Source organism: Erinaceus europaeus, chromosome 2 (assembly GCF_950295315.1).
Source record: "Erinaceus europaeus chromosome 2, mEriEur2.1, whole genome shotgun sequence".
NCBI lineage: Eukaryota > Metazoa > Chordata > Mammalia > Eulipotyphla > Erinaceidae > Erinaceus > Erinaceus europaeus.
Genome location: NC_080163.1, coordinates 40,178,501 through 40,190,565, shown reverse-complemented (window position 1 = coordinate 40,190,565; position 12,065 = coordinate 40,178,501). Strand labels below are relative to the sequence as shown.

General features: G+C 52.7%; 1 protein-coding gene across 1 annotated transcript; it reads left to right on the top strand.

Moving 5' to 3' along the window:
- The first annotated feature begins 8,846 nt into the window (after positions 1-8,846).
- On the top strand, positions 8,847-9,897 carry SMIM32 (small integral membrane protein 32). The gene has a single exon (XM_060178458.1). It carries the CDS (start codon positions 9,193-9,195, stop codon positions 9,502-9,504), a length of 312 nt encoding a protein of 103 aa, XP_060034441.1. The 5' UTR covers positions 8,847-9,192; the 3' UTR covers positions 9,505-9,897.
- Positions 9,898-12,065: the final 2,168 nt, after the last annotated feature.

Here is a 12,065-nt window from a genome sequence, read left to right as displayed (position 1 = left end):
CCCCTCTGGAGCTGGAGGGCACTGATGGTGGTGTGTAGCCCCCCTCTGAGGTGAACATGTGCAGACACTGTCCACTGAGGGCACCTAGCCCAGGCCCATGTCCCTCGACACCCTGAACCAACCCACACACACCAAAAAAAAAAAAAAAAAAAAACAGATTTCTGTCAGCCCTTCCCTAGACTGAGTAGGTCCCTCTCCCCCTCATGTACCAATATCTAAGTCACCTTGTCTCCCCACTAATGCTCCTCTTGCCCCAGCCCCCCAAGATTGGAGAGCTCTATTCTCACTTAGGAGATGGGAAATGTGCAGGGTGTTGGCCAGTACCCACCCCAAACCAAGGCTGTTTGGTGGGGGAGAAGGGGAGCCACAGGAACCTAGTGTGTCTATACCCCATTAAGGAGAGAAGCAGCTCCTCCCCTTCCTCCCCCAAGGGGCCAGCCATAGCCCTCTCACACCCAGCAAGTCTTGTTCTAACCCCCACTTGTACCCAGGCTAGAGCTCTGGAACTGGATACCAGCAATATGACTCCTTTAGTAACTTTCCCCCTTCTCTGAGGTAAAGCTGGGCAGCCTGGCCCCATGTGCACACATGACATCACGCACACACATGCATACAACTGTGCACACACATGCTCCCAGCTTGTGGTGCTGAATTTGAATCTCTGGGACTGAGACCCACATGTCAAAGGCTCCCTGGGTGGTTCTGAGGGGTAGGGGAAAGGGGGTGTTGAGGAGGTACCATGAAATGAGAAACTGAGGCCCAGTCCCTGGAGGATGGATGCTACCTGACACCTCTTTTGCCCAGGTGGCTGATTTGGGGTGAATGGTGGGCTGTGGTGTCAGAAGATGCCTTAACACATCCAGGCATAGTCTAGAATCTCCAATTTGGGGCCAGCTGAGATGCTGAGAGAACCCACTCAACACCTTTTAAGGGAATGTCATCTTAAAGGTCTCAAAGAAGGGGGTGGCTGACTCTGTCACCAGCCCACTCCTCCCATTCAGAGAGCCCAGGGCAGCTTCCATAGGAGCAGAAGCCCCTTCCCCAGCAAAACTGGGTGCAGGGACCACATGCCCCCACCATCCCTAGAAACCATCCAGAGTGGAGAAAAACTTGTCTTGTGACCAGATAGTCCAAGGGCGCAGGAGATGAGGGGGCTGGGGGGTGGGGGGGGGGGGAGGCTGGATTGCATTTGCCTTTGGCATCAAATGGCAATGCTGACATAATTTCCATTTTAGGTTTGGAAATGCCAGCTTAAAGGCCAGCTTCAGTTCTCTCACTTCAAACTTTTTTTTTCTTTTTCAAATAATCACATTTCCCCATGAAGCAGGACATGGGTATATTAGTCACTCTCACCTTGTCAAGGACTGACAGAGCCAAATGTGCTTTCAAATGTTTATCCAAAACTCCTGCTTCTTTTGGTCAGGGGGCCTTTTCTCTGCCCCTGCACCACCTACCATGTTCATGATTCTTTCTGCCCAGGGCATCTGCACAACTGCACCCCCCACACACACACACACACTTCCTCTGGGAGAAGATGGCACCTCCAGGGACAGAAAGACAGGATGGTCCAGGAGAGAAATAGTAAATGTGATAGACTGTAGGAAATGACTTATTCAAACTCAAGATTATTAGAATCCTTAGTACTTATTATAGTAGATACGTCAAGTGGTATTTCTTTAAGCCTGGAAGAAAAAGAAAACATGATTTCAAACTTTTAAAGAATTCACTGTCAAATTTTATAGACATGGAATTTAAAATATATATATTTATTTTGAGAAAGGAGGAAGGGGAAAGGAGGAGAGGGAGTGAGAGAGAACAAAGTAGAATTCAGCAAGTGGCACTGGGTATAAAGCCTGACTCCCACCTGACCACCCTGGGCAGATGATCCCACCATGTGACCTGGAGCCCCACCTCCCCAGAGCCCCACCCCACTAGGGAAAGAGAGAGACAGTATGGATCAACCTGTTAATGTCCATGTTCAGCAGGGAAGCAGTTACAGAAGCCAGACCTCCCACCTTCTGCACCCCATAATTATCCTGGGTCCATATTCCCAGGGGGGATAAAGAATAGGGAAGCTATCAGGGGAGGGAATGGGATACAGAATTCTGGGGGTGGGAGTTGTATGGAATTGTACCCCAGTTACTCCATAGTCTTGTCAATATTTCCATTTTTATAAATAAATTTTTAAAAAAATAAAAAAATACTTGTGGCTCACCTGAACTAAGCTCCCATACTTATGAACATCTAAGTTTTGATGAGGGGGCCCAAAATATTAAATAGAGAAAGAAGAGTCTCTTCTACAAATGGTGTTGGGGAAATTGGATTGAAACAGGCAGAAGGAAGAAACTGAGCCACAAGATCACCAGAAACTAAAGTAAACTCCAAATAGATGAAGGACTTGGATGTTAGACCAGAAACTATCAAATACTTGGAGGAAAATATTGGCAGAGTTAATTTTCATCTAAGTTTTTTTATTTAATTTTTTATTTATAAAAAGGAAACATTGACTAAACCATAGGATAAGAGGGGTACAACTTCACACAATTCCCACCACCAGAACTCTGTATCCCATCCCCTCCCCTGACAGTTTTCCTATTCTTTATCCCTCTGGGAGTATGGACCCAAGGCCACTGTGGGATGCAGATGGTGGAAGGTCTGGCTTCTGTAATTGCCTCCCCGCTGAACATGGGCATTGACAGGTCAATCCATACTCCCAGCCTGCCTCTCTTTTTCCCTAGTGGGAAGGGTTCTGGAGAAGCAGAATTCCAGGACACATTGGTGGGGTTGTCTGTCCTGGGAAGTCTGGTAGGTGTCACGCCAGCATCTGGAACCTGGTGGTTGACAAGAGAGTTAACATACAAAGCCAAACCAATTGTTGACCAATCATGGACCTAAAGGCTGGAATAGTGCAAATGAAGAGTTGGGGGGGCCCTCCATTTTGTAGATAGCAGATAGCTAGTAGGCATATTTTAGTTATATTACAAAAGGATTGTGACTACACTAGTGTTTGTTTGCTTGTTTTTTTGTTTATTTTGCCTGTGCCTGAAATCTGTTATGCAGGTGGATCCTAATTATTGTCTGGGGAGGTGATGTCATGACTGGCAGTAGGACCAGAAAACTGGATCAGGGAGAAGAGTAGCTCCCCCTGCCCACAAGAGATGCCTAGCAGCACCCCAACCACCTGTGATCTCAGCTCACTGCTGTCAGGACACAAAGAAAAGAGTCAGATGAGAACCAGGTAAGAAGGTGTCACCAAACACGTGGCCCCAGGGACTGGGACTCTGGTGGAAGGGAGCAGAGGCTTGAAGGTACAACACCGGAAACTGGTCTAGAGTAGTTGGTCTTACATATTTTGAACCTTGGTCCCCTTTTGTAAATTTATTTTATATATATATTTCATTTTGTTTTAATAATATACATTAAAACATACAGAGACCGGTAGTGGGGTGGCACAGCTGGTTAAGCACAGGTGGCGCCAAGTGCAAGGACTGGCTTAAGGATCCCAGTTCGAGCCCCTGGCTCCCCACCTGCAGGGGAGTCACTTCATAGGTGGTGAGGCAGGTCTACAGGTGTCTATCTTTCTCTCCCCCTCTCTGTCTTCCCCTCCTCTCTCCATTCTCTCTGTCCTCTCCAATGATGACATCAATAACAACAATAACTACAACAATAAAACAACAAGGGCAACAAAAGGGAATAGATACATAAATAAATAAATATTTTTTAAAAACATAGAGACCTATAGAGACATGCAGAAAAAAAGATGGAAAGAAAGAAAGAAAGAAGGAAAAAAAGAAAGAAACAGAGAAAGGTGGTCCAGGAGGTGGCACAGTGGTAAAGCTTTGGACTCTCAAGTATGAGGTCCCAAGTTTGATCCCCAGCAGCACGTGTGCCAGAGTGATGTCTGGTTCTTTCTCTCTCCTATCTTTCTCATAAATAAATAAAATATTTTTTAAAAAAAGAAAAGAAAGGAAGGAAGGAAGGAAGACACCAGAATGTTGCTCAGCTCTGGCCTATGATGGTATAGAGAGACTGAACCTGACTGGACCTTTGGAGCCTCAGGCATGAATGTTCCCTCCCGTAATCATTATGCTGTCTCCTCCACTCTCCTTCTATATTTATTCTGTTGCTCATCCTGAAAAAGAACATTCACACTGGAACCTGTTTTGTGGTGTTTTGAGAAGGGGCAATGAGAGGCACAGTGAGGGGCAGGAGGCTGCTGTCATGCCAGAGGCAACAGTCTCCTGAAATGACACACAGGGAGAGAGGGAAGGTCCAGACACTACATTCAACTCCAGACACATGGGGGAGCTCACTCTGGTAGCCACAGAAACCAGGCCCTTGGGCCAGCAAGGGCATGACTCCACCACAGGCAAACTCAGTCTGAGTCAAAACAGACAAAACCCAGAGCCCCGCCTGGACAGAAAAGATGATTCTCATCAGACCACCCAAGGAGCCCGACACTGCGGCACCCTCTCCTGGACCTGACTCTCCATGCAGGTGCCTGCAGGCTGGCCTCAGACATTTTCAGTCTCTGTGTGTGGTGTGGTGTGGTGTGGTGTGGTGTGTGTGTGTGTGTGTGTGTGTATGGAGTGTGTTTGTGTGTGTGTGTGTGTGTGTGTGTGTGTGTGTGTGTGGAGTGAGACAGGGTCGGGGATGTTAAGGAGCTACTCAGTACTCCTTCCTGTCTCTCTCTCTCTCTCTCTCTCTCTCTTGCCAGAACACTGCTCAGCTCTGGTTTATGGTGCTGTGTGGGATTGAACCTGGCACTTTGGAGCCTCAGGCAATGAGAAAGAGAGTCTCTCTGCATAACCATTATACTATCTACCCTGGCCCTCTGGCTGTTTCAGAGCCATCAGATCTGCACTGCAGAGGGTTCTCTCCTCCACTTGGCTCCTCCCTCTTTTTATCAACATAAGACCTTCCCCCCAAGAAATCTAAGCATGTGCTTCTTGCAGGACCCCAACTGACACAACTGGCTCTTCCTTTATTCAGATTAAAAGACAGTGGGTGAGTGAATGGGGTCAGGCACTAGAGGACCAAAGTCTGACTTGTGGGTAAGCTGAGCCTGGCTACTGACTCTGAACTGCAGTCCTGTCCCAAAACCTCCTGCTCTTTCTGCACATGTTGGCCCAGCCAGCTATAGCCAGCTTTCCATTCCAGGCCATAGCAGAGACCTGCTCCTTAGCAGAGAGACCTCTCATAACTCTGCTCCAATACATGCAAACATAGTCTTTCCCAGAGGACAGGTGCCCAGGCCCTGGCAGTGACAAAAGAGTCTTAATAGCCTGGAAACCCATTTTCTGTGACCCACGTGACTGGAGTGGGCCCAGCTTCCGGCTAGCAAGACAGGCCAGCTCACTTGATATCATGATTTGAGAGAAGGGTGTTGAGCACTAGCCAGGGAGCCTCTGTCCAGAGTCATCCCTTCACCAGGGCCCAAGCTGACAGCCCTGGACTGCATATTTGAATCTGCACTCTCTTCCAGAATAGCCGGTACTGCATGAAATAGGATACTGACTCTGTCCCACCATCCAATCTGTCCTACCAGCAGGTCCAGGGTGTCTGCTTGAAGAAGCCATCTCCCCCATTAACCCCCACCCCCCAGTCTGGGGTCTGTATCCTAAACAACTCCCTCCAGCACCCTGTTCTTTCATTCCCCAAACCCCTTCCTGCCTGCTTTTATTTGGAAAAATCTCTTAATTCTAGAGTCTGGGCTTGGCTTCTGTGCTTAGTTCTTAAAATGGTTGTTTGTTTGAAAATGCAATCTGAAATGCTCTCCCTACTTTGGTTGCCGATGCACTCTTGTCTAGAAAACAAACAAACAGCAGCAGGCAGCATTGCCCAGAGTGAGGGCTAGTTAGAAAGTACAGGGAAGTGAGGGCCACAGGTCAGAGTGTCATCAACCTTCACAAAGGCAGCAGAACAGGGCACAGTCCTCCCTCCCAGCCCTGGGAAACTAGGGAGCACGGCCACCCACAGGAGCAGAGAATGCAGCTTTCAAACAGCACCACTTCACCCTTGGTCTTCACCCCAGCCCCTTCCTGACGCTGAGCAGTTTAATAATAATTCCCCTAGCATGCGGAAGAACAGAAATAGCTCCACCAAGCAGTGGTACGGTTTATAAAACCTGGGGCTCTAACACTCCCGGTCTCCCAAGTTTCCATTAAACAGCTGCCAAATGGCCCCGTGGTGGGAGGAGGGCCGGTGGTGGGGCAGGCACGTGTGTCACCCAATGACTCCATAATGGGAAGAGGTCTCTCAGGGTCCCAGCCTGAATCCTGAGTCTGTCAGAGTCCACTCTGACCCCCTTGCTAATCTTTCCCAAGACTTAAATGTGTGGGTACACAAAGCTCCCTTAATGGAAGGTCACTCTGGCTTGTGTGAAAAGCTGTGTAAACTCCATCTCTGTGTCTTCTCAGTGCCGCTGACCTTGTTTAATTTCCTGACCAGTGATGTTGATGTTCAGACAACATGACTGCCCTCTTGGGGTTCTCAATATCTTTTGGAAGGGAAACAGTGCCCTCCATACTTGGTCCCAAAAGACAAACCCCCACTCCAGAGGCAAGACTCCCCCCCCCCCCAATTGTACCAGAAGCCACCTGCAAGCAGCCTGTGAACAGAGGAGCTGGGACTTGAACCCAGGTAGTGCCAGAGCCCCTTTATGGGACTGAAGAATTGACCACCATCAAAGGCAGAGCAGCTACAGCAGCTGCGTCCATGGCCTCTTCCCACAGGCTGGGTGTTGGATCCTGCTTGAGCTCTCTCCTCACCTCAACCTATGACACAGGCACTGCTGTCACTTCTCTTTTCTTAGGTGGGATCCCCAGAAAGTGGCAACATCTGCCTGGATCATGGCGTCAGGGAACCTCAAACTCTGCCGCCTTGGCTCCTGCAGAGTGCAATATGGTGGTGAAAATCCACTGATACCAGCAAGAAAAGAGCAGCTCCGGGGACCTCAGGCTCAGAACAATGTCCCCTGCCCGCCTTAAGCCACCCTCTGCCTAATCTCATGGGTGACACTGAGGGGAGGTAATGACAGAAGGACCAAATGACACCCCATTCAGACCCAAAGAGAAACGTCCACACCGAGCCTCAACCAGCAGTTGCTGCTGTCCACAGTTGCAGTGTCCTCAGCCCTTTCCTGATGGTGGTGCCCCTGTACCATCCCTTCCATGCAGTCCACATGCTGGCCTTTCCCTTAGCTGAAAGTGTCAGTGAGGAAGCCTATTCTGGTTGCCCAGGCAATCTCCCAGGGGCCTGCTGGCTCAGGGAAATGCTGTCTGAAATAGGTCAGCTCTTCAGAGAAAGGGATGCCTGCCCCCCATTCAAGCTGCCACCTTCATGCACCACCTCCTGTGCTAACACAGATAAGCTCTTGATCCTCTGGAGCCAGCTTTCTCATTCTCATTCATAAAAGGCCCAAGCAGTGCCCCTGCCCTTGGAGCACATGAGGTAGCTCCCCAGATGGTGTGGGTGGGTGGGTGGGTGGGCAGTTCTGGGTGCTTCCAGGTCCAGCGTCCCAGATCACATCCACACACCTCCTCTCCAGGAAGCCCCCACTTTCACCACCTTCCCACCCCTGAGACTGCAGGGAGACACCACAGGGAGCCTTGGAGCATGTGCCTCAGTTTGCAGCATCAGGGCTTCGGGACACAATTCCAACATTAGACAGAATCTGTAAAAGAAGTTTCTTCTGGGCTTCCCCTGAGATCTGTGGCCACGAATTCTGCCCAAGGCCAGCCTTGCACATCCTAACTGCTCTTGTTATGATCTGGGTCGGGTGTGTGGAGTAATTACCTCATCTTTCTCCCAACAGCCCACCAAGCTCTCCAAGTTCTGAGAGCAAATGGGAGGAGATGGAGTCAGAGGCATGGCTGTGAACATGGCTGATTCTATTGGGGTGGTGGTGGGGTGGGGGTAACCTCACAGAGCTGAGACTGGGGTGGGGTGGAGATGGGAAGGTAGCTGGCATCTAAAACTGAAGGCAGCACTCATACCTGACTCTGCACTTCCTAGACCCTGAGCTTTTTGCTCTGTGCCTGTAGGCTTCTCACCGGCCTCCACCCCCACCCCCCATTCTGACTCTGCCACAGCTCCTGGAGCCCCTGAGGTGGAGGTTCTCACTGCAGCCTGAGAAGGCTTTTTAGGGAAGTGGAGTTTGAGTCTCTGAGGAAGGAGAGACCCCTGCATCCAGCCCTGTTGGTTGCTGCTCTGTCCTGGTCATAAGGCCTTTACCAGGGCTGCCCAGGCAGGTGAGCCATTGGCCGGATCACTTCCTGCCCGGGGGGCCTGCAGAAGTGAGCTCCTGTAAGGGTGGTGGTGGTGGTGTATGTGTGTGTGTATGGAGGTGGTGGTGGGGGGAATGCAGGTGCCCTTGAGGAAACAGCTGATTGGAGCTGTAGTCCAGAGCCACTCTCAGAGCCAGTCAAGCTTCTGCCTTGGCCTGGGGGGGGGGGTGCCTGCGGGGGCCTCGTGTCCATTCTTAGCCGACCCCTCCGCCCCCACCCCCCGGAGCCTGCAGGGGACGCCTTGAGGGAGCGGCAGGGAGAGAGAAGATGGAAGAGGTGGCCTCTCAGCCTGAGCCTCGCCCCCAGGGGACTTGTGTGAGATTTGCGTGCGTCTCTGCTCATGAGTCTGTGTGACCATCTCTTTTTGGCCACCAGTCCTTCTGTGACCCGGTGTTTTTCCTTCCCTCGCTCGCTCCCGTGTGTCTCTGCCGGGAGTGATGTGAGGCCGGACTGGGGCAGAAGCAGCGCAGTGGCTCCGCGGCCCTCATTGGCTCGCCGCTCCCCTCCGCGGGGGGGGGGGGGGGAGCCTCCGCCAGTCCCGCCCCCCAGCCCGGCACCCGCGCTCCGCTCCAGCCGCCACAACGCCAAGTCTCCAGCTCAGGACCCGAGCGCCGCCGCCGCCGGGAGCGGGTGGGGACAGACTCGCCGCGCACCGCGAACCCAGAGGGGAGTGGGAGCTGGAGGGCTGCACGGAGGGCGCAGAGGACTCCTGCACCTCTTGCCGCCGCATCAGCCGAGAAGCGCCCCGGAGCTCCCTGCAGCAGGGGTCCGAGCCGAGTGGGCGGCACGGAACCGCGAGTTGGTGGCGACCAAGAACCCGGGGAAGCCCGAGGGGCGCGGGCGCGGCGCCGTCCAGCCCCCGAAGGCACCGACGCGACATGGAGGCCGAGTGAGGGGTGCGGGCATGTACGGCGACGTGTTCAACGCCACGGGCGGCCCCGGGGCGGCGGCGGGCGGCGCGCTGGCCCTGGCGGCCACGGTCAAGGCGGAGGGCGCGCTGCCACTGGAACTGGCCACTGCGCGCGGGGTGCGGGACGGCGCGGCGACCAAGCCCGACCTGCCCACCTACCTGCTGCTCTTCTTCCTGCTGCTGCTCTCCGTGGCGCTCGTCGTGCTCTTCATCGGCTGCCAGCTGCGCCACTCGGCCTTCGCCGCGCTGCCACACGACCGCTCTCTGCGCGACGCCCGCGCGCCCTGGAAGATGCGGCCGGTGTAGCGGGGCCTGGGCGGAGGGTGGGGGTTGGGGGGGGGTGCCCAGCCTCGAGCGGCCGCCGGGGCTCCCCGGACTCTGCCCCGCTGGGGACCCTCCTAGTCGCGTTGGCCCTGGACAGCGGGTCCCGCCTGGCGCCGCAGAACCCCCGCCTGCGGAAGAGTCCGGCGGGGAAGGCGCACCTGCCCGGCCAGTCCCCGCGCCTGCGCCCCGACTCGGACACCCCGCGCCCCGGGCGGAGAGCCCAGACCCCGCAGCGATGGCCCCCAGCGGAGGTTCCGTAGGTCCCGGCCCAGGGCGCATGGGGAGAGGAAGCCGGTCTGGAGGATCGGGACCTGGGGTCGGGGCTCTGTGCCCAGGAACCACGTTTCCACAATAAAACAGCCCAGTTAGACCCGGTGCCGAGAGCGCTCTAGTCTGTGGTCGCGCCGCTGAGTTAAAGGGAGTGAAGGGGAGGGCGGGGCGGCTTGAGCTCTACCTTTCCCTTTCCGCCGGAGCCCAGTCAGTGATTTGCTCTGGAAAGTGTTTTTCGAGCCGGCCTCGGGTATTGCTGCCGCATTTGCAGCGATAAGGCGCCCTGGGAAGGGGCCCTAAGAAGACCTTCCTGACCTGGGGCCCTTCCTCTTGGCGGCCGCCCCTCCGCTCTGCGTCCCAGGCTGCGCGCCCTGGAAACTGTTTTGCACCTCTTCCCGGAGTAGGCAGCGGGGCAGTCCTGGAGAACACAGAGGAGGTAAAGACATGGAGAAGCCCAGCTAGGTTTTCAAAGAACCAGAGGGGTGAATAGTCTTGTGACAGCCCTGGCCTGAGTCTAGAGAAGTCTCTTTGATTGGGGGGGGGGGGTAAAATAGTTTCAGGAGTCACTTAGTGAAGCAGGAATCTAGAGTCTAGAGAAGGGCCAACAACAAAAAGCAGTGTGTCACCTTACTAAACCACTCGTGGTCACTTAGGTTTGGGGAAGCTGAAAAAATCCTAAGGCTCCTTGTCCCTCGGGGCAAAGTGCGAGCAGGTACACAATTGCAGGCCTTGTAGGGGGTTTGACAAACACGGAAGGTAGATTTTCTAGAACTGGTGTTTCAGTTTCCAGCTTCCCACCTCCGGCCCCCTCCTGAGTGCCATTCCCAGGAAAAAGAGACCAAGTGTAATCGGAGATTTGCCTGGGTTCCAGCTCCTGCATTTTAGAGAGCTGACACCAGTTTAGCCTTAACCTTGCTAACTGAATAGTTTAGCTTGTTCTTTGGAAGTGCAATCACACTTCTGTAGCCTAAAGTAATGGTAACCCAGCTGATTTGTGGGGACCCTGACTACAGAGAGAACTAGACAGAAATAAATACAGGATGTGAAGGCTCTCCTCTCGGCTGGTTTAGTAAAATCACACAGTGCTGATATGAGGATTCCTTCAGCTTTGATCAGTAGGATGTGAGGCAGTTTTGCTCCTCTTCTGATAGACCTGCAGGCAGCATGCAGAGAACTCAGCAAAACGCTGGAGTCTGCTTTTAAATGCCAGTGCCACTGAGCAGGTGTGTGAAATTGTGCAAATTACTTGATTTTAGCCACACCAGTGAACGGGGCCATAGTAGTGAATTACCCAGCTCTACAGAGCTGAATGTTGTTTGCTATTGTTATGACTCAAATTTAGGATTGAGCTAGCACTGCTAATAAGCTGACCCACAAACAGCTGAGCTGCCTAGGGCTCACTGACTTCTGTGACCACAAACAAATGCAGGCTGGCCCATGCAGTGGAGAAATGAGTAGGTGGCTGACTTAGAGGTCACCTGGCCTAACAGGGCTAGGACCATAAGGTCAGAGTGACCCACGATGTTCTTGGGACTCCTTAATAAAATATTGACCCAAAGCACCAAAAGATGCTAAGATGGAGACAATTTGGAAAGCATCTCTGTCTATCCAGGATGTTGTGGTATTGGTCACCTGAACCAAACTCTTGGCCTGTTCAAGTGCGCAGATACTTACACGGAAGAAATACCTAAATCGTTAGGCCTGTGTAGTGCCAGGACCTAAAATTAAGCAGGGTGCACGAGAGGAATTACATTAGGGTTTTCTTTTTCTTTTCTTTTCTTTTTCTTTTTTTTTTTTTTTTGCCTCCAGGGTTATTGCTGGGCTCAGTGCCTGCACCATGAATCCACTGCTCCTGGACACCATTTTTGCCCCCTTTTGTTGACCTTGTTGTTGTAGCCCTGTCTTATTGTTGTTGTTGATGTCGTTCATTTTTGGATAGGACAGAGAGAAATGGAGAGAGGAGGGGAAGACAGAGAGGGGGAGAGAAAGACTTGCAGACCTGCTTCACCGCCTGTGAAGTGACTCTCCTGCAGGTGGGGAGCTGGGGGCTTGAACTGGATCCTGAGCAGGTCCTTGGGCTTGGTGGAGCTCCATGTATATACAGTTTCACAACCAGGTTAAGTTTTTTTATTCAGCTAGATGAAAAGACATCATAGCATTAAAGCTTTTCCTGGTGCCAGGGCATTCCCAGGTGGTGGCAAGGTTCAAACCTGGGTTGCATGCTGGATGAGGCATAGACCCTACTGGTGAGCGCTCATCCTCTCCCTCTCCCT

Excerpts from the sequence above, each read along its gene's own strand:
- SMIM32 (XM_060178458.1), top strand. The coding sequence starts at position 9,193 with ATGTACGGCGACGTGTTCAACGCCACGGGCGGCCCCGGGGCGGCGGCG.